At 39.0% G+C, this 22,850-nt stretch overlaps 1 protein-coding gene and 1 long non-coding RNA gene across 5 annotated transcripts in view; one reads left to right on the forward strand and one right to left on the reverse strand.

Annotated features, from left to right (window-relative positions):
• Window positions 1-22,850, forward strand: part of LOC132110039 (zinc finger protein 609-like) — a 55,192-nt gene that overhangs the window by 31,163 nt on the left and 1,179 nt on the right. For 3 of the 4 annotated variants that reach the window (XM_059516626.1, XM_059516633.1, XM_059516641.1), the window contains exons 3-8: window positions 10,417-10,642; window positions 17,978-18,065; window positions 18,625-20,932; window positions 21,464-21,782; window positions 22,089-22,430; window positions 22,658-22,727. In XM_059516626.1, the coding sequence (XP_059372609.1) occupies window positions 10,417-10,642; window positions 17,978-18,065; window positions 18,625-20,932; window positions 21,464-21,782; window positions 22,089-22,430; window positions 22,658-22,727 (3,353 nt within the window). Of the gene's footprint in view, window positions 1-10,416; window positions 10,643-17,977; window positions 18,066-18,624; window positions 20,933-21,463; window positions 21,783-22,088; window positions 22,431-22,657; window positions 22,737-22,850 lie in introns of all 4 variants that reach the window. The other variant, XM_059516645.1, reaches the window with a different exon arrangement.
• LOC132110101 (uncharacterized) overlaps window positions 1-22,850 on the reverse strand; it is a 27,696-nt gene continuing 4,846 nt past the window's right edge. The window contains exons 2-3 of the long non-coding RNA XR_009424586.1: window positions 305-368; window positions 1-217 (exon numbers count right to left, since the gene is read on the reverse strand). This is a non-coding gene — a long non-coding RNA (uncharacterized LOC132110101). The remainder of the gene's footprint in view (window positions 218-304; window positions 369-22,850) is intronic.

Consider the following 22,850-nt stretch of genomic DNA (forward strand, 5'->3'; position numbering starts at 1 on the left):
ATGCAGGACCAGTTCATCTTCACCATTTCTCCTGTCTTAGGACATTTTGCAGTGCATTATGTTGTATTCTCTGGATTTATCCTCACAAAGAATCTTTAGGAAACAGAAGCATAATGGGAAAGAAATACATAGCCGTCTGCAAAACCCAGATGCTGCTCCAAAACGTGGCCATCACTTTCGCTCTCCATCCACTTTGTTAGTGACAGAAATGTGTTCCCTGAATAGCAAGAAGTAGAAATGACACACTTTTAAAAGGTAAACCCCATATAGAATACACAAAACCATAACTTATTTGTTCTCTTACCTGAATTATCAGTCTCAGGGTGGTTGGCATGCTCATGTCTTTATTGATGCTTCATTGCAGTTGCCTTTAAAACACAAATACAAAAAATGAACTATAAGGCAGCTAACCATAAAACTAGTTTAACCTAGCTAACATATGGATTTATTTCCTCAATAGGCTATTGGCCAACATTAACTTACACCTGAACAAATATTCACGTTAGTTAACTTAATGTTAATATAAGCTAAGCGTTGTTCATTAAAACAAATTTTAATTCGGTATGTTAATTCAATACGCTGACAAAGTCTTTGAAAGGACAGCGCAGTTTACCGTGGTAAAGTTACCTGTATATTTCTGACGTATAGTAGCACTCCAAGCGCTAGCGCTGTTTATGACACAAAGGGCAAACGTATTTGCCAGTCATTACAAGCGATGTAACACACATCTTGTCAATCCAAATGTAAGAAATTAGGAAAACAACCTAATTAACCTAATTATAAAACAACCTCAATGGTATAGTGCCACAGAGGCCGTGATGGCAAATACAGTAGTATACAACAATTTAAAAGATGATGCAAAGGGTATTAAAGTTATTTACTGTAAAGGGAATTTGCAGTATTATACTGGGTTATATACAGTTATTAACATTTACAGAATGTAATTTAATAAATAAATTACAGAAATGTCTAACTGTGCATGCAGTCTGACCTTTCATGCGGAAATGGACAGGAGTTGATTGCGTATCATTTACGTCTGATTGTTTGCCTTTAAGCAGCTTCCATTCTTTGTATTGATTCTTTCTCAAACTCAAATTTGGACCAAAGTAATGAAACCAAGTGGGAAAACTGCTTGAGATGTTCACTTCGAGCTGCATAGCTTTCCAGTTGAGATTGATGGGTCGAGCGTTACAGAGCCCATCATGCGTGCGTGCTGATTGCCTGTTTATTAGGCTCCATCGATTCCATATCAACGGTTCACCCACAGGCACTGCTATCATTCTCAGATTGATCCTGGCTGTTTTGTGTTTGGAGTCATAAAAAGCAATTGTTTTATTCCCCCCTATTATTTTTTTAAGGATGTCTTCTGGGAATGCAGAATCTGTCCTTATAGCAACAGGCGAATAAGCCAGACATAGCAGCTGTAGCAGCTCTTCTTCTGCCTGCGGAAAATGTCTTCATTTATAAAAATGACTTCCATATTTGCGGCTCTAACGGAAGGCTAAGCATCAGTGAACTGGATACAGGGGAGGGGCGATTATTGTTTTTTAATTAGGCAAGAATAAAAATCTCTGCTGTTTTCGGCTCCCAGCTTTTGATATAGCAGTGCTGATTATTCAGCCAAAAGCTGTAAACAGGAATGCAGAAACACTGTTTTCTGTTACTTGGAAGGGTGATGATACAATCTTATCTTGTTGTTTGTAAAGATGTCGACGAGAGACCTCGGGATGATTCTCTTTTTAGACCCTGTTTGTTTAGTGCATCTCCACAGATGGCTGAATATTAAGCCGTTTCATCTGGCAACTGCTGTGAAGATTCGTCTCATCTCTTGTAGCCGCTTCTCCATTTTCCAGGCTTAGTGAGGTTATTGGTTTCTCTGTGAGTGAAATAGAGTTGAGCTTTGAACTCTAAAGCAAGCATGGCTTCAACTCGCTTCTGCATACTTCAGGCCTGAGTGTACTTCCACTCTTGTGGAACTGGCTCGCAGTTCGTCCTCTGATATGTGAAAGTGTCCGGTGTTGACTGTTGATTGCATTGTAAGGGTTTTATGAAGCCTGATAACCTCCTAAGAAAGATAGCATATAATTTGCAGTTTTAATTTTTGCAAGTTGAATTACCTTTAAAGTTCGTGATAGACGGCCAGACTGAGCTAATACATTTGATTCATCATTTTCTCATGGTATTGCATTTGATGTAGGGATGCACCGATAATTCGGCCACCGAAAATTTTCGGCCGAAAATGGCCAAAAAGTGCATTTTCGGTTTTCGGCCGAAACACTTTTATTACCGAAACAACACGGCCGAAATGTTATGATGACGCAAACAGAAACCGCGACCTGCACGTGCACCTGCATAGCGCAGACCACGAGCTCCCCGCGTCATTCACTTCACACCAGTGGGTCTTAATAGAGAACATTCTCTCTATTCTTATTCCTTTATTCGCAGCACTAAAGCGTCTCCTAACAAAGAGATTGAGACGGACCACGAAGTGAAAACAAAGAAAAGTACAGTCTTATAGAGTCTGTTAGCACACGTCTCACTGAGATCTTTTCGGATCCTCCGCACTTCATCGCGAATGTGCTTGATCCGCGTTATAAAGACCATTACTTGGACGCGGAAATATGGCAGAGCACACGAGAAATGCTCCAGGCCGCGCTGGATGCGGAGAACCCGCGTGGAGACGGAGAAGCGCCAAGCGCAGGAGACTGAGATCAGAGCGCAAAAAAAAAAAGACTCGTCTCTGCATATATAATACACACACATATACATATACATGCATAATATCAGATTGTAGCCATATTTCTGCTAGATTTTTTGCTAGATTTCTGCTTTAATTTGATAAAAATGTTTATTTATGCCCTGGCCCTATCTAAATACACTCTCTCAAATATTTCTCAAATGTCAGGCAGATGACAAGCTCAACTGCTCAACAGCTAGATGGTTATCTGTCTGAAGTCCCCATCTCCAGAAGTGATAACAGTCTTGCCTACTGGAGAAGTAATGCACTTTCTAGTACTACAGAGAAAAATTTCAAATGCTCTTCACCTAAATGCACTTTTTATGAGAGAACAGTTAATTTTAAAACCTTTCTGCAGGCCAGTAGGCCTGTACATTATTATTTAATATACAGATGAGTGGGATTAAATTTTAGTTTGAATTTTATTTTATACTGTGCATTGTTGCAATGTGCTTAATAAATATTTGCATAATTTGTAATTATGCATTTTTATGTTTTTTTATAATTTATGTAATTGTAATTATCTTTGAAACTTTAATATTAATTTATGCAATTGCAATGTTTTAATTTTAGTAAAGTTAGTACACGGTCATAGCAATAAATGCAATGGTACTAATAATTGGGATAATTTCTTTCGGTGTTTCGGTTTCGGTTTTCGGCCTTGGTTTTCTCTTTTTCGGTTTTCGGTTTCGGCCAAGAATTTTCATTTCGGTGCATCCCTAATTTGATGTAATATCTTAGAAAAACAAGAATTAAAATCAAACCATATTGGATATTTAATTATGCATTCTCATTTCTATGTATTTTTAACTTTTGATTACCTTTTGCTGTCGTCTAATGATAACTTAAAGTCTGTCTTTAAATCACTAATAATTTTGTAACACTATATTTTAAATATCTTTACAGATTTTAAAACATGTTTGCTTTTCATGCCTTCAGACATAATATTGTTATGATGATGATGATGATCTGAACTTTGTGTCATGATGCATAATCCAGCTGGAAGTAGCCATCAGAAGATGTGTACACTGTAGTCATAAAGGGATGGACATGGTCAGCAACAATACTCAGAGATGGTACTCTGCGTGTCTTGGTTGAAACGGGTGTTTGAGTTACTGTTGCCTTTCTATCATCTCTAACCAGTCTGCCCGTTCTCCTCTGACCTCTGATATCAACAAGGCATTTTCGTCCACATTTTCGTCCTGCAGCTCACTGGATATTTTGAGACCATTCTCTGTAAACCCTAGAGATGGTTGTGTGTGAAAATCTAAGTAGCTCAGCAGTTTTTGAAATACTCGGAGCAGCCCGTCTGCCACCAACAACCATTCTGTGTTCAAAGTCACTTAAAATCCCCTTTCTACCCGATGCTAAGTTTGAACTTCAGGAAGTTGTCTTCCGCACATCTAGACACCTAAATGCATTGAGTTGCTGCCATGTGATTGGCTGATTAGCAATTTGTGTTACCAAGCAATTGAACAGGTTCACCTAATAAAGTGGTTTAGGGTAGTGTTGTCACGGTACCATAATTTTAGTATTTGGTACAAATACCAGTGAAAATCCACGGTTCCCTGTACCAGTTTCAATACCAAAGCAAAAAAAAAAAAGCTTATTAAAAAATGCCTTGCACTCTATTTGTGTCAGCATATATGCAAATTCATTCTCTGCCAGCAGGAGGCGCTTGTAGAGCGGCTGAGAGAGGTTTCTCTGGTAACGGCTGTAATCAAATAAGCGCAGGCCCAGCGCTCACAAACGCTGCTCAGGCATTACTGGCAAGATTAAATAAAAATTACATCTATAATTTTCTGAAGACAGATGGTTTCTTTCAAAAATACAGTGATATAAAAACACCCGCACTGGGTTTCAACTTTTGACACACCTGCACAGTGCTCATGTCTATTCAATGAAGCCTTTTGGAAAATCTATTTGTGGCGGTCAGTTTTGATATTGTGGCAAGCCGCCACAAATAAATCAATGTATGGGAAACACAACGAAACTTGCCTGCTTGAACTCTTTCATTTGATCTGGGTGTCTGTCTTTAAAGTGTTTTGTTAGTTTGGTGTGTTTCCTCCTTTATATGTCGCCATATCTCATTGCTTTTATGAAGAGAGCGCATCTGTGCACCTTTCAGATGCATCAGTGCATCAAGAACCAGGTTGACCAGGTACTCGGTACCACCGGTACTAAAAAAAAACCTGGTACTGTAACATTTGAATATTTTTAGTACCAAAGTACTGGGCCTTTTGACAACTCTATATTAGGGATGTCAATCTTGGTTATTTTTCCCAACTGACGATCATTAACCGATTATTAACTGTTAACTGACAAGATTATTTCAAATTACATTTTAATTAAATTAGAAAGGATAAGTGTCTGTGACACGTTAAAAATACTAACATTAGTTTGCCTGGAATTAATTTTACAAACAACAGAACATGAGGATTCACATGGTCTTCATATCACAACACGAACATGCAGCGCTTCTGCGAGGGGAGATAAACATAATAAAGCTAGGCTATATATATATATATTTAAAAACGAATAAATAGGCCTATATGAGAAAAATATTTTACTGAAATAATAAATTAAGAAAAAGAAAACTGCAAGTAGCTGATGCAGAGTCTCGGTTCATTTTTGTGTTGCCCAAAAGGAAACTAGATGGCATAAAGTGGCATAAACCTTATTTTACAAAAGCACAAAGATTTGTTTTTATTGTGAATGTACACAAATCAATGCAAACCTTTTACAATTCTGATTATCTTTATGACTAAAAGGAGTAGTTGCTTCCACTGTTGGAAGGAAAAAATTCAAGTGATTGCGCTGGTGCCGCATGCATGCAGTTAAGCTTTGCTACCTTGACAATGCAGCCTGTTCATTATCATAATAAAATAGTCAAGCAAACATATGAAAATAAAAATTGGAACGTGAGTGAAGTACATGATAAATAATAATTTGGCATTCAAATACATTGTGAATACAAAACATTTGATTTTGTCGAATGAGAGACGCAATGTTGGTTTCCGTTTAATTTTAGCCTAAATTGATTTGTTTTGGCTTGTTGCTTATATTGCTATAACTTATATTTTTAATTCTTATTTTCTAAATACTGTTAATTGAAAGGATTTGTTCTGGAGTGAGGGACACTAAAATAGCCTATCTATGTTTACAATGTTTATTATAATGTTTGTAAACATTTCATGTCAGCATTTAGGCCTATTTCTGCATGAAATAATAAAATGCAACTTATACTCAACTTTTTTCTCTTTAGAATTTTCTAAAAAAAAAAATAATAATAATTTATACGTGTAGCATATTTTAATCATTTAGCAAACCTATTTCAAACCTAAAAAATATGTTGATAAATTACTGAAAAAAAAAAATATATGTGACTTTTGAAAATTTTTAACTGATTGTATTAATCAGTCAAAATGTGTACAGTCTGTTTACCAGTTAAAATGAATAACCCTAATATATATAACCGACCGTACAAAAAGTCAATATTTTGAGTCAATATTGTGCAAAAATATTTTCATCAGTTTCTTCAATTTTATTTGTTTGTTATTTCTGTCATTTAATCATTATAAATAATTATATTTCAAATCCTTGTAATCAACCACTACTTAGCATTACGTAATTCAGGTAACAGATATGCAGAGAAGAATTATGATATGTAGTCAAACATCTTTGACAAAATGACACAGTCTTCCTCACATTGCAGCTTATTTTGGTCAACAACAACCCATTTATACATAAAGACATTGTCTGACTAAAACATACGACTACCAACAACAGTTTGCTTTATTTCATGGGAAATAAATTATTTGTGAAATCAAATGAAAGTGTTGAAAGTGCTTCCAAAAAAAGAGTATCATTTAAAGATTGAATGTCAACCTTCATGAAAACATGATCAACTTTGGGAAATCCAGGTGATTCATTTTTCCTCAGAAGCCTTAACTGTTTCAAAGTATACTGATAAAAGACACTGTGTACCACTAACTACCAATCAGATTAAAGCATATAAGATCAAGATAGTACATTCCAGATTTATAAGCATACATGCTTTAGATGCTCAGCAAATGTGCTGTGGGCAGCCCATGTGTGTGCCATCTAAGGCTGAGAATGCTAAAGAATACACTCTTTATCATTATTTTAAGACTTTGAGGGTATTTTCTTCTTTTCTCTTTCTTTTTTCTATCTTGTTTTAGGCTATGTTGGTGTTTTTCAAGAGTATTAAAAGCATATGTGCTTAAGAAAGATGACTGACGATTGGGCAAGATTTATAAATCACATTGAATTCTCATCTCAGGAAAAGATTAGGATGAAGAACTGGAATTTTTTATTTAATCTGAGGGTCAAATTTTTTCCTACCGTTCTCTGTATACATATGACAGTTGTTTTCTGCCAAAGATTTGCTGGCAGTTTTTTCATTTACATTCAAAAGGCTTGTGTGTCCGTATCGACGGTCTGTGCCAATGTGCTCCTCATTATTGGTCACTATTAAAAGTCTTGAACATGCTCACTGATGTACAGTAGAGGTAATCACTTGTTGAATGTGGAATGGCAGATATTAGGGCTGTAAGTATATTTGAACGGCCTGTAGTGTGTTTGACATGTCTTTGTGTTTTCTGGGAGGGCTGACAGCTGGATGTTTGCTCATCTGTTGCGAGTCACAAATAATCATAAATCAGCAGGCGGTTTGAGATGACATGAGCTTCTCTCGCTGGTGTGATGTTTCATACATGAGGTAAAAACAGTCATGGAGCTTCTGAACCTTTTAGCATCTTAATCACTAGTGATAACAGGTCATTAGGCACAATTCAAGTGCTGTACTATTTTTCACATGATCCTCCTCCTCCTAATGAGAGTCATTCATTTACATCAGGAATTGGGAACCGTTTTAACAGTTTTTGAGGTTGTACGTTTTTTCCTTATAGATAAGTCTCAAGTTCATTTAGGTTGATCAAAAATATTTTTTAAATAGCATAAAAATATTGTGAAATATTACCGTTTAAAATAACTTTAATATTAAATTGTATTTTTTTTTTTTTTTTTTTACTTTTTAAAAAAAATTTTTTTACATTTTCAGTAGCCATTACTCCAGTCTTCAGTCACATGATCCTTCAGCAGTCATTCTAATATGTTGATTTGATACTCAAGAAATATTTATTTTTATTACCAATGTTGAAAACAGTGTTGAAAACCCCCATGTCATTCCAAACCCATAAAGGCTTTGTTTGTCTTCAGAACACAATTTAAGATATTTTGGATTAAAATCAGTAGGCTTGTGAATGTCCCATAGACTGCCAAGCAAATACCGTAACACCCTCAAGGTCCAGAAAAGTAGAAAAGCATAGTCAGAATAGTCCATCTGCCATCAGTGATTTAACCGTAACGTTATGAAGCAACGAGAATACTGTTTGTGCACGAATAAAACAAAAATAACGTCTTAATTCAACAATTTGTCTCCTCAATGTCTCCACATCACTGTAGCACCATTTTGGAGAATATGAGCTGAACGCAGGCAGCTTACGCTCATCCAAAAGATCTTAAATTGTGTTCCAAAAATGAACTAAGTTTTTGGAACGACATGGGGCTAAATGTTTAATGACAAAATTTTGGGGTGGAGTATCCATTTATATTTCGCAGTTTTCCACATTAGTTATGAATGGTGGTTGAATCTTCTCAATTAAGAGTTCACAAAGGTCATGTTTACATGTGTTGGAAACATCATGAATTATTCTTATCATAATATTAAAGCTTTAATGTCATTGGATCATCTTTCATTTTCCTTTATTAACATTGACATTAGTAGCAACAAAAACAAATGCAAAAGTAATGATTTTTTTCCAAACTTATCAAAATAATAATTAGATGTTGACCAATTGGATTTTACCAATGCAAATAGCTATGTAGGACCACACTGGCTGATACCGATTAACCAAACCGATAGTGAATGAAAACTAAAATAGTTCTAAAAAAAAAGTACTGAACCATACTTTGTAAATGAATACAAATATTATTAATAAATAGTAATAGTTTTACAGCCTAGAGTGAAGTTATTATGTACATAATTATTTGGGACAAATATAACGTAATTTAATGGAAAACTGTGAGTGGCGATCTATGGCGCAGCAGGATTCCATTTGGTTGAATAAACATATCAGTGGCTGGGTTTCCATCGCCCTGCTTTTAGGCACATTTTGAAGTATCGCATCAGAATCGAGAGATGGAAGCACTGAATTTTGAATAAAAATGGCTTAATTCACAAAAAGTTTTTGGGCTTGCTTTAGCTGGTTTTGACTTGAGAGAAAAAGGGTTAATACGAATAATGGGAGATGGAAATGCATTTTACGAATAAATTCCTCCAATCACATAAAAAAAAGTTGTGTGACTTTGTGCTAAGAGATGGTAAATCCTGACTAACCAGCTGACCGATCTTGATGCTTTTATATGGTCGTCCGGAAATGCCTCAGCAAAGTCTATCATCAAAGTATTTCTTTTGTAATTGCCTTCCAGAACGACTGCGTCCTCAAACAGAAGCATCCAATGACTGCATTCATTGTGTTTTGTCTACTCCTTCTGATGTGCAAGTGATTTATTATATAGGAAAATGTTTATATTCAGTAGCTTCTCCTACTTTTCTTAGTGATGTATTGTGACAGTTTATCAAGAAGAGACTATTTTGTTCTCTTTGACTCGTTGGATGGAAACGGTGCTTATTCGCAAAATGTTTTGTGCGATATTCCAATTTTGTGCACAAGTTAAATTTGCGACTTTGGATGGAAACCCAGCTAATGTGTAACAAATACATTAATGTGACCAGCTGGATATAAACAAATGCACATAGATAAGGTAACAATCATGATATTAAACTTTTGGGTCGGACTTGCGTGTGTTTTGGTCACATTGTTTTAACTGCTTGAGGTAATACTAATGTTCCCGTCAGCCTTGAAAGCAAATGGCTGATCTTTCTCTACTAATTCAACATCTAGTCAGCTACATAGTAATGATATGAAAACATGCACTATAGTATACTGTTTGCACACTGTTTAGTTGTCTCGCTCTGAGCAGCACGCAGTGTCACGTGTCAAAACAAACAGCATGAGTCTTCAGTGCTCCTGCCTCAGCCGCTCCAGCAACGGACGCAACCTGGAAAAACTAACAGCATGGGTTTTTGCGATAGCTAATAGTTCCAGCAATCAACTGTCGGTGCCAATGAATCGGCCTCGGATCATAATAATAATAGTGCATGTCCTCAGAGACAGTTTAAGTAGGAGACAGATCACTTTTGTTGCCATGTGAATCAGCATGCCATATTCATTCCAGTCTATTTCTGTCTGTTTACCTGGCTGGCCACTCGTGGCCCATGAATGCAGGTATGGTCAATTAGAGTGCCTGACCACACAGCTAAAGGCCCTTAATTGAATAAACAACCCTGTGTTCACACAGTGAGCATGTTGTGTGTTTCCTGTTCCCCTGGAGTGAAGCTTAAGTAGCTCAAAGCATCCCTGGCTCTTAATGAGCTCCACCGTTCAGCAGGGTGCAGCTCAGGTCCTCTCTGTAACAGGCTTTATAAAATAGAGTCCACCTTAAGGGCATGTGAAGATATTCTCCACGTGTCATTTGAGATCCACCATCTTTTATCTTCCCTGTTTTGTCTCTCTCTTGCTGTTTTTCTTCAGATGGAGTCTCCGGCCTCCACCCCGGCCCCTCCGCCGCTTCACCTGCTTGCCTCTATAGGAAACAGTGACATCGCTTCACCTTGTGAGCAGCTTATGGTGCGAACACGCTCGGTGGCTGTCAACACATCTGATGTGGCCCTGTCCACTGAGCCGGAGTGTCTGGGACCCTGTGAGCCAGGCACCAGCGTCAACCTGGAGGGCATTGTGTGGCAAGAAACTGAGGACGGTAAGAAAACATACTGTAGAGCTTGTGATGTAAGCTGAGTTTACAAATGTTCAATAGCCAGACTTTTGATTGAATCTGTGAAAAAAATCTGGCCCTCACTGTAGTTTATTCTGGCCAGTAGCCACCGTGGTTCAGAGGAAGAGGAAGTCTGATTGACGTGTAAAGCAGCCAAGCTGGTTTGTGTTGTTTACACCACAATAATCTGAACAACAGGGACAATTAAAAAATACATAGAGGCCATGATTGGCTGTAAAGAAAATTTGAAAAATTTGAATAGATCTGAATTTGTGTCCTTCCAGAAATATTAATACATAATTCAAAATACTGTGTTTCTGCTCATGGATATCTAGTTCACTCCAACAAAATTCTGGTTACTAATATGCCACAGTGATTAGTTGTTCCTCAGAGCTCACTGCATCAACAAAGAACCAGTTTTTGATAGTGGAATGATAAAAACACATCAATCATATTTTGTATGCGTACAAGCAAGTAACTTTGTTGGCACAATGTTTGAGAAGGGAAAAAGAAGATCAAAACATGGTAGCAGTATTTAAAAAAAAAAACGGAATGAGGTCAAAGATTCATAGAACTGTACACACCCTATTTTCTGTGCACAATTTAAATGTTCACTAGTTTATATGGATAAGTTGGATAAGCAATTAAATAAAAAATTTAAGCAATGAAGGAACCAATTAAGAGTAGCAATTACTGAAACTTTGTTGATTCCTGAACAGAAGTAGATATTTAAAGGTTACTATTTGTCAGCCTCCAGCAAGTGTTTCTGATGGAAAGTAAAAGACTGTGTATGTACGGTCTAGCTTCCACGTTGTTCAACTGACACGCTTTTTCAGCAGCACTTGACCAACAGGTATGAGAAACAAGCAATCATAATAACATCTTGGTAAAAAAAAAAAAAAAAAACAATGACCCTCATACATTTATCATTATACTTCAAATATATACAAGGGCTGAAAATGAAAAATAAGGTTGTAGGTAGAGATCGAATCATATTTGAGTTAATAATTAATTGTATAATTAAGTTAAAATATAACTAATATTTAAATTAAAATAATTATTGTATTTAAATAAATAAGCTTGTAAAGCTTGCCTGCTCTGTTAGAGTACTTATAAGAGTAATCATTTCAGTACACAAATACCACAATAATTTGTTCCTGTCCTCATTTACATATTAGTCTCTTCCTGAATTTCCCCCCAGGGATCAATAAAGTATATCTATCCTATATATCTTAGTTGAAAACACCTGCTTCTTAATGATTCCAGCCCTTTGTTATGTTAACAGCTTCTTAACCAGAGCACTACATGATGCTTTATACTTGCAGATTAATTTATTAGGGGCCAAGCACCGAAGGTGCGTAGGACCCTATTGTGTTTGTTCCCGTTCTTATTATTATTCTTCCTTCTTCCGACTGGGAGTCTATGGCAGCCCATAGAACCGATTGCGGGAAAGTTGTTTTGGTTTGACATTCTGATAGAGGACAGTCCCAACATTAAATACACCAATTTTGGTGTGTCTTAAGTCATTCGCCACCAACTGTCCACAGTTTCACTTTTATTTTGCTAATAACTTTTGAACTGTGAGGCCAATCAACAAAATTATTTTTTCCTCTGATTCCTGAGCTCATGACGATTCGATTACACCCTATGACGTCATTTTCCGTCATAAAAACATGGCCGCCATTTTAAATTTTTTGAAAAACCTTCTTTTTCGAACTCATCCTAGATGGTTTGTCCGATTTGCACGAAAATTGAACCAGATCATCTCCAGGCAGTGCTGACCAAAAGTTATGGAATTCAAGTTGATTCGTCAAATCATTTTCAATAAACGCTCAAACAAATTTTACGTAGTGCTTACAAAAACAGTCGTAAGGCTGTATCTCTGCAACGATTTATCGTATTCAGACCAACCTTGGTACAAGTCATAACAAGCATGACCTGAGGATACATGCTGCGTTTCAGCGCAGCGCCACCTACTGGTCCGGAGATATGAAAAACTGCTCTTTTTGCTTATAACTTCTAAACAGTTTGTCCAAAAATCATATAATTGGTCTTGTTAGATTCAGGGCAACATGCCGAGTCAACGGATATCCAATTTTACCATTTCGGCCATTTTGAATTTTGTGCTAAAATGCTGTATTTTCAGAACGCATCAACGGATTGTTACGAAACACGGTATGGGTCATCAGCACAATGTCCTGAAGGAGCGTGAGAAGTTTTGAAACAGCGCCACCTAGGGGTGATCATCTTTTTTTAAATGCTTATAACTTTGGGTGTGGTCGACTTATTTTCACGAGACTCATCGAATTAGACTCCTGAATCCTTACCGAGTCCTACGATACCAAACATGCTAGGTTTCGCCTTACGGTTTGTGTAGCGTTGTGATTTAGCGCTTAAAAAACATTTGGCTATATCTTCGAAACCGCTTGTCTGATCGAGACGAAACCACCGTCAGAAGTTCGGAAACTTAGGTCGATAGCTATACACCATTGCCCAAATGCCAAAATATTGATAGTAAGGGGTAGTAAAATTCAATCAAAGTCAAGAGTCAGTCATTTTTTACGTGTTTTTTCATATAAATGTCTATAACTCTGAAGTGAATTGAGATATTTTCACCAAAATTCACACACATATGTATGGGCTCATTCTGATGACACATGAAAAAACTGAGCCTCTTGGTGGCGCTATAATAGAACAAAACATGAAATTCCAATTGACTTCAATACAGTTTTGTGAAATAAACTGCTATACTAAACAAATGCATTGGTGTAATATTACGAAACTCAGAATGTGCCAACAACACCATCCCCTGAAGGTACTCAAAATATTTCGAAACAGCGCCACCTAGTGGTCAAAAGTTATAACAAAATTTCCAAAAAGGCTAATAACTTTTGAATAAATCTGGCTATTGAAATGTCGCTGGATTTAGTAGATTCCTTGGGTCAAGCCGAGATCATATATATCGAGTTTTCCTTATTTGGCCAAACTTCCTGTCTGCCATCTTGACTTTCAGTCAAAACCTACTTTTTCGAACTCCTCATCAACCGTTGGACCGATTTTCACCAAAATTGAATCATATCATCTTCAGACTGAGCCACCTAAAAGATATGGATTTCGTGTCGATATACGAAACGGTTCTCATTTAGCGCATCAACGAATTTGCTGGAAGGATGCTAACATGCATTTGAGGCTGTATCTGAGCAAAGCTTTGACATTTTTGCACCAAACATTGTATGTGTCATTGTCACCTCACACTGACCATTCCAAACTAATTTGGTAACAGCACCATCTATTGGTTACACGTGATAAGCCAATAAATCCTATTACTAGTTGTTGTGTTTAATGTTTTCAAGCCATTTTGCCTAAAATAATCTTAAAACGGTTTTAATTACTCATTCCTGCCGTTCGTCTGAAGCTTGCTTCTGTAGTGCTTGGCCCCATTATTGCTGCTTGCAGCTATATTTCTAACTGGATTTGTCCAGATTCTGTAGGTTAGATTTTTTTTCATCATCGCATCTCAATCATAGCCCACTGCAGAAACATCAGTGTGTTCTACTCTCCACATCCTCAGTCATGATTGTTGTGCATGAAAAGACAAAAAAATTTCCCTCAAATCTCTAAATGAGAGCAGATCTAGGCATTGGAGTATGTGCCGCCCACACTCTTCCTGCTGCCATCCTCCCAGTGCCGCCACAGAAAGGGCTGCCTCATCAGCATTCAGAGCGCATTGGCTGTTTAAGTGTTTTCTATTCCTCTTGCCATGGGCACAGTGTGTCTGATTCACCCTGCTCCTCTGTGGCCACTCTTGTGTGTGTGTGTTTCTGACATGGAGAGGGATGGGTCAAGATGGAGAAAAAAACAGGGCCATTTGTGTGGCCATTCACAGCCCTGCCCAACCAGTGCCACACTTCCACAACATCAGCTCAATCTTTTTGCAGGATGGATCCCAAACACAGGGCTCCAATTCATCTGGTCTTTCATTTTTTTTTTAAAGAGGGAACCATTGGTGTGCAGGTGTTATCCACACCCTCTCTCGCTCTCTTTGGGATGGTTTCACTGGTGTACATCTCTCCTTTTGATGTGTTATTTTTTTTCTCATCGGGGTGTTGGGCAGATCTGTATCGTGGTGACATTTTGTGTGGGTGGAAAGTAGAGCAGCAAGATCCCGTGGCGGGGAACACATCTCTCAACCACTTTGAAATGTCTTTTCACTGTGCTGCACTCTCTTAAAGATGCTGCACACAGTCCACCCACACTTCTCATAAGGATGACTTCCTAAGTCCTATGTTTATTTTGGTCTTGAATCTTTAATGCGAATGTGATCTGCCTCACCACAGAGTTTAGATCAAACACACCTAATGATGAAGGTTTCAGTGTTTGTTAAAAGTTACAGGTGTGTTAGACTTAACTTTGCAGGTTGGTAGATCTCTATTGTTGCGTTCAAGTACTCAGAGTTGGGAAGTCGTAATCATGATGGCAGGTGCGTTCTAATGACTTAGATCAGAGCCAGATGGTGATGTACCTTTTCTGCATAAAATTCAACTTTTTTTTTTTTTTAAATAATGAATAAAAAAATGTGTAACAGGTGTGTTATATGTAAATATATCAGGTGCAGTAAATATATTTGATTATAGATGTGCGAATGTATTCTATTATTGTTATGTAATACAGTGGTATTTTTTACGTTACTTTGTTTTATTTTAAATGAAAAAATAATAATTTTAGCAAGTTTAATTTAACTTATACTAGTGTGTTACATGTAGGACAGTTCAAACAATAAATGCTAAAACATTACTTTGTAAAATATATATAAGTAGGGAGGAATGAAATTCTCCAGAATGTCCAGCTTTGTTCAGGCATGTTCAGCTCTAATTCAATTGAATTGAAGATTGCAAGATCGTATTTCTATAGAATATTATGAATCCGTAATAAAATCAGACAACAATGGGATTATAGATTTATCCTCTTTAGCTCATATCACATTTTTAGTTTGTACATTTCAGGTTCTAGATTAAATAAACTATCAAAAGAGATTTGCTGGACTTCTATTTATGTAGCAGGTATATTGAGTATTGTGTTCTCTTATTCATTGATCTGTAAGTGATTGATCTTCTCATATTCCTGGTTTGACTTTATCGTGTAGCTAAGCTAAGAACCCGGTACTCTAATAGAATTCAACAAGATTTTTCTATCTCTTTAATCTCTAGTCTACATAATAATTATGAAAAAATGTGTTTTTGCTTAGTTTTTATTCAATTTATGAAGATGCTGTAAATATATTGTATTATAGTTGTACATTACATGCCACTTAGTTTGATTTAAAATCACTGAATTGAATGATTTGTCTCATCCACTAAGGATGCATGCAGTGCTACCTAAAAACAAGCTATCTTGTAGGGGAGCATAATTTAGACTGGCATTTGTGTCAGAAGAGCACCTAGTAAAACAACAAATGTTGCTTAGGAAGCTTGCTGAGCTTTAAAACAGAGCATCCATCTTTCATGACTTATTGCAGATCAAGTTGTTGCTGAGCTGCAGTGTCCTCTCCTGACTTCCTCAAATCAACAGTGGAGTGCTTTATTTCAGCCAAAAGCCCAGTGTGGAAATCTTATCCAGTGTACTGCAACCTTTTATTTGTGGATGGACATATCAACTTGCTCATGTTTTTCAGCCCAGTGTGTGAATCCCAGAATGGCAGGAGGTTAAGGGCAGACAGCTCTCAGTTCATGATGAAACAATCAGAGGCAGATTGGAGCTATATTTCTAGGCATCACTCTGACACAAATCCCCTCTGCAGGACGCTGGAAGCAGACTAGGGTTGTGTTGGTGTGGGATCCACTCACAAGCCATGCATGCTGATGACTCCAAATGTCAGCCCTAAATCTTCTGAAAGTTTATTGCTCTTGAAGTAGAGCCCAGAAAGCCCTCACCCACAGACTATGAAGGGCTCAGTGCCAGCAAACACAATCGTGCCAAACAGCATGGCTCATATGCCAGTATCCTGATTCAGCCCTCTTTCCAGGGCCACCTCAACAAGCTTATGGATCAAAATGCTAATTTATTGCCGGAATTACATTTTGGTTTAAGTAAAAATTAGCTGATTTTATCATTACCTTTTCTCTTTGAATTTGCGTAATTGGCTATTCCTGGATTTCACCGTGGGGTCAATAAAGAGCATGTATCTTATATAAAACTCAATAAAACCTGCCTCCTGATGATTTCAGACTCTTGTTATTTAAAAAAAACCAATGAAATCTCTGGACAAGTGCAGCTTTTTTCCTCTGCTGATGGATTTCCTATTGAAATGGATAATTGTGGATGGCACCTCCCTTGTGTTTAAAATATCACTAGGCTTTAGTTATGCTTTATTTACGTAACATCAGCCATGGACCCCATTAAATTTTTAGTATGAACCATATGTGATATTTGCAATTGTTTTATCCTTAATGGGATAAAATTATCCTTGATGGGAAAAAACTTAAACCAGCCTAAGATGGTTTGCTGGACTTGGTTAAGCTGGTCTCCTTGCCTGTCCAGCAAAAAATTAAAATAAACTATGATGACAAATCTATATAGACCTGGTGTAGCCTTTAAACTCCAATAGAGCTTTTTTTTTAATGGAGTGTAAGAGTGCAGCAGGACACATGCCAAGCTTCTGTTTTTTCCACTTTGGCTACTGAAGGGCATCAGAGGTGAAACGCTGGCCATTTAGCCTAATTTAGCCTGGGTTCAGACAGGTGGCCGGAGAACCGCTAATGACTGCAAGTGAAAGAGGAAGGGGCCCCCGCTAATAGGCTCTTCGACTGACTTCGACTGACATTTTTCAAAGGAATGTTAATGATTTTGCCTGCTATTATGGTCAGAGAAATCAGAGAAATATCCAGCTTCTGTAGAAAAATCACTCCGAATCACTGCCAGACACAAGCATTTTAATTTGCTTCAGCTGTTTTCACACAATTGCTAAACCATTTACAGAGTACTGCAAAGTCAGATGGAGGACACCATCAAACAATTTTCTTCCAGAAACAACACACTTGGCTCCTTACAGCTTTTAGGTGGTGTAATCATGAAGTGCAGAGTAAAAATAGCAGGTCTGTTTTGACAGTGCTGGCCTTAGAAAACCTCCATTTGCACTATTTAAATGTGAATTGTGGTTTCTGCAAGGACTGTGTGTGGAATATTGGTAATGAGGTGGAGAAGCAACCAGATGAATCAGAAAACCGACATTATAACTCTACAGTATTACTGTGTCATTGAGTCTCTGTATAGATAACAGAGATATTCTTGCATTATATTAAGGGTCCTCTTTATGTTTTACAGGTATGCTGGTGGTCAATGTTACTTGGCGGAACAAAACGTATGTTGGAACACTTTTGGATTGTACCCGTCACGACTGGGCTCCTCCAAGGTACGTGAAGTGTTTTAAAATTTCAAATCAAGAAAATCTAATATTCCTCCCTAGAATACGAGTCTCTGCTTGTCAGCCCCCTTTCCTTCTTACCACATCAGTACTCCCTCTGGACTAGCAGTAAGCCAGGTGTATCCCATCATAAACCTTAGGGATGAGGCACAATATTAAAAACATACACATCACCAAGCCTATCAGGTGATAAGAATAGAATCCCACCTCTGACTGGATGCATGAATCTAAATAGTATTTGTTTATTTAATTGAATAGTTTGAATATCATTTTCTTGTAATTTTAGATGTCTTAGTCATTTTGGAATGACAAAGTACAAATCTAAATGTTGCACCTATTTGGTCTTTTAATTGCTGAAATTGGAAAAGTATCATTAGCATGTTTTTAGAGGTTAAAATGCTTAAAATATATATATTTTTACCAAATTTGATTTGATTCATCTTTTTAGACACTTGGTAGCCTTTAATTTAATAGGTGTCATTGTACCAAATTATTATTATTACCATAGTTGTGAAGAACTTGTAAATAATCTTTATTTTTCTTTAAGGTTCTGCGAGTCTCCCACAAGTGACCTAGAAATGAGAAATGGACGTGGCCGTGGTAAAAGAATGCGGCCAAATAGCAACACCCCAGTCAATGAGAACAGCAACTCGTCTGATAATAAGGGCAGCAACAACAGCAAGACCAGAGCAAGTTCCAACAGCAAGGGTCGGCGTGTAAACCAAAACTCCTCTGAGCACAGGACTCCGCCCAATAGCAACACAGAGGATATAAAAGCCAGCCCCTCTTCAGCCAGTAAGCGCAAAAACAAACCTGTATCAGACATGGAGCCCAACTCTAGCTCTGAGGATTCTAAAGGCAACAAGCGTATGCGCACAAATTCAAATGGTGGAGTGACCTCCTGTGCACTCCCAATTCCCATCATCAAAACTGAGTCCCTTCCTCCTCCTTTAGACCGAACCTGTCCCTCACCTGTACTGATTGACTGCCCACATCCCAATTGTAACAAAAAGTACAAGCACATCAATGGCCTGAAGTACCATCAGGCTCGTGCTCATAATGATGACGATATTAAATTGGACATGGACGGGGACAGCGAATATGGGGAAGAATCCTCTCTTCACCCAGAGCCAGGAAGTTGCAATGGAGCTTCGATTACACAGAAAGGCGCTCTCTCCCCAGCACGTTCTGTCACACCTAAAGGAAGAGGTTTTGATGCTCAGAGTCCATCTCCTTCTCCTGGGAAGTTTGGTTCCAAGGCAAAGAAAAAGAATGGTGATACTGAAGCAGACATTTGTGGCACACCTATGGAGGGTTGTGATGACGGGCCTTGTGTCACTGCTGATGAGGCTAGCAATGATGGCATGGAGGACAGGAAGTCCAAAAAATCAAGCAGCAATGTTAAGTCTGACAAGCTGTCTCAGAAAAACATGAAGCCTTCCAGACCCATGGCTCCATGCCTTCCTTCTCAGCAAATGTACTCTTTGCAGCCGACATCATTTAGTGGTGGAAGCCCCAGCCATCCTCCAGGGTTGGCCAACATGTTGCAGGGCATCCCCAAGAGCCCCCAGCTGAAAGGCATTCAGTCTAAGTTGGGTGTAACTGGGGACTCATCGCCAATGAATCCTGCTTTGAGCAGTTCCAAGGACAAAAAGAAAAAAGACAAGAAAAAGAAAGATTTGGGCAAGGATGCAGACAGTCCCAAGCTCCCAGGAAAGAGTGGGAAAACTGAAGAGGGGAAAAGCCCATACTCTGAGTCCTCCGACCCAGGAAGCAGGAGTGAGGGTAATCTCAATGGCTCCTCAGACCCTCATCAAAGCCGCCTTGCTAGCATGAAGGCAGAGGCGGATAAGATATACAGCTTCACGGATAATGCTCCCAGTCCATCCATTGGGGTGGCCAGTCGTGTGGATAGCAGCGGACAGCCTCTCACTCCCCTTCATGCCGTCACCCAGAATGGGGCAGATAGTTCCTCGGTAAAGACAAACAGCCCTGCATACTCTGACATATCTGATGCCGGGGAGGATGGTGAAGGCAAAATGGAAGGGGTCAAAGGTAAAGCGGAAGATCAGTCAGCCAGGGACGGTGCGAAGAAGGCACTATTTCCCTCTCAGGCATCCTCTAAGGATTCTACGTATTATGCTAGCTATGACAACTACTACTCTCCCAGCTACACCCACTCTAGCCCCGGTGGAACTACTTCTGGTGGGCCATTGCCAGACGGGCAAGCTGTGAAACTGAAGAAGGAAGATGAGCAAGAATTGCCAGAGGAGAAGATAAAGGTGGACGTGCAGGATGAGCGAAAAGTTGAGGTCCCTTCAAGTCAGCCACACCAGCAGCAAGCCTCTGTCATACAGCAGCGCTCAAATATGTACATGCAGCCTCTCTATTACAACCAATACTATGTTCCCCCATATGGATACCCAGATCAGGTTTATCACAACCACCTCATGAACACTAATCCAGGCTACAGGCAGCAGTATGAGGAAAGGCAAAGACTCATGTCTGAGCAGCAGAGGTCTGCTGAGAAAAGGCCTGATTCAGGTGTAAAGGACAGGGAGGCCTCTCTGAAGGAGGACTGGAAACAGAAGGGCCCTGTTCCTCCTGGCCTAACAAAAGCCCCAAGCCTTTCAGACCTGGGAAAGCCACAGGCCCCTGGCAAGCAGAGAGACACTTCCTCTGAACCTGCCAAGTCAGTCATCATCCCTAAAGGGGAGGAGGCTAAGCTGCAGCCACAGCAGGCTGAAGGGCTTAAAATTAAGCTCAGTGAAGCTGGCCATCATGGAAAGGATGACTCAAAGGCAAATGTGGAGTCTGCCAGGCTGGGTATGGAGCAAGCCATGTGGTACAGACAGGTGAGGCAAACGTGATTCTTGAACTAAATGACCTCACAGTTTCCAGGCTAGAGGGATAACTCACAAAGAAAAGCACAATTAAAGTCTTCTTATATGAAATGCAAGACAGATCTGGTCTTTGAGTTCTATTGTGAGAATGTATATTAAAATATAAAAACACAGTTTAAAAAGAGTGAGCTTAGCAGTCGTAGATTAGTGTTAAGAGAGACAGGCTTGTAACGCAAAGGTTGCAGGTTCCAGTCTCGGTACCGGCAGGGATTGTAGGCTGGGGGAGTGGATAGCCAGCTCTGTTCTTCCACCTTCAGTGAGACCCTCAAGCAAGGCTCTGAAACCCTTCACTTCTCCCCAGGTGCTGCAGCAAAAATGACTGTGTGTTCATGGTGTATGTGCACGCACTTGGTTGGGTTAAATGTAGAGCACAAATTCTGAGTATGAGACACCATACATGGCTATGCGTCATGTCATTTTTTTCCACTTTTTTATTACCTCTCAAAACCATAACTTCAAGTTCTTTCTGTTTTCTGTTTCCAGTACCCTGACGGTCAGAGACCGCCAGATGAGGAAAGAGACCGGGAGCGGGACAGAAAAGGCAAAGATGAGAGGCCTAGGCAGAGAGACTGCAGCTCCAAAGAAGATAGTAAAGATGGAAATGATGGTTCATGTCTTCTCAACACTGAGGACCAGCGAAGTGGAGGGAAAGATTCCCGGCCCAGTGCCCATATACCTTTCAGCTCCCCCTTACCACAGCACCAACCCTACCTACATTACATGCATGGATATCCTTTTGGGCAAAGCTACGATCCAGGCCATCCTGGATACAGAGGCATGTCCTCTGTCATGAACTACCCAGGTGAGACAAATAATAAAATCTGAATGATGATATTCATATACTATTATTAGCAACTAGTAAACTTTGTTGTGTAACGATTTTGAACAACAAGTACAGAAAGGTACAACTGTTTGAACAACAAGTACAGAAAGGTACAAAGGATTGCTTATTTTGAGTGCGCATTCGTAAAATTGAACTTGTGTAGCTGAAAGCGTTGGCATTCGTGTACTTGCATAAAGTATGTTTTGAGCCTTAATGTACATAAAAAGAGCATAATAGTACTTTTATAAAGCTGAAAAACAGTATGGTATTCTAATCTATCTTTAGGGTCCTATCTGCCAGCGGGATACCCTTTCTCCCCTTACGGCAGTAAAATGGGCAGTGGAGAAGAGGGAGAGAAATCTCGCTCCAGCCCCACAGTCAGCAGCAAGTCGGCTTCAGAGTCCAAAGCTTTGGACATACTACACCAACATGCCAACCAGTACAAGAGCAAATCGCCCACTGTTGCCGAAAAGCCCTCCCATGAAAGGGAGCGAGGAGGAGGTGACCGAGAACGGGAGAGAGAATTAGATCGACCGCGTTCATCTCCTTCCCAACGCATTATGCCACCCCACCACCACCTAGGCTATCCCCTTGTAGCCGGGCAGTATGATCTGTCTTATGCCACAGGTCAGCAGTCTAGTACTCTCACATTAACTTTTAAAATAAAGTATGAAAATTCTTTTTAGATGATTGTAGGTGAAGCTCACAAAGCCTGTCCAGAATGTCACATTAATTCCCAAAACTTGACTAAAATGAGAGAAAATGGCTCCTATAGCTGCTGTAAATATGTGCCAATTCCACAAAGAAAACTCTGAGAGTAAACAACATCTTTACTGGATGTTCCTTAATTGCAGGCCTTTCATCGTCAGCGATTGTTGCCAGTCAGCAAGCCTCAGCCTCTTCCCTGTACCCACCAGCACGGAGGTGAGAATGGTAAGAGAAAACAAAGATCAAGGAAAGCCAGCAGGAGGTTTGGACTGTGGCCAAACAGCGAGTGAATCACATTAATCACAGTGAAAACTGACCACAGTAGTTGGATGTGTATCC

The sequence above is a fragment of the Carassius carassius genome, chromosome 2 (assembly GCF_963082965.1).
Source record: "Carassius carassius chromosome 2, fCarCar2.1, whole genome shotgun sequence".
In the NCBI taxonomy this organism is placed as follows: domain Eukaryota; kingdom Metazoa; phylum Chordata; class Actinopteri; order Cypriniformes; family Cyprinidae; genus Carassius; species Carassius carassius.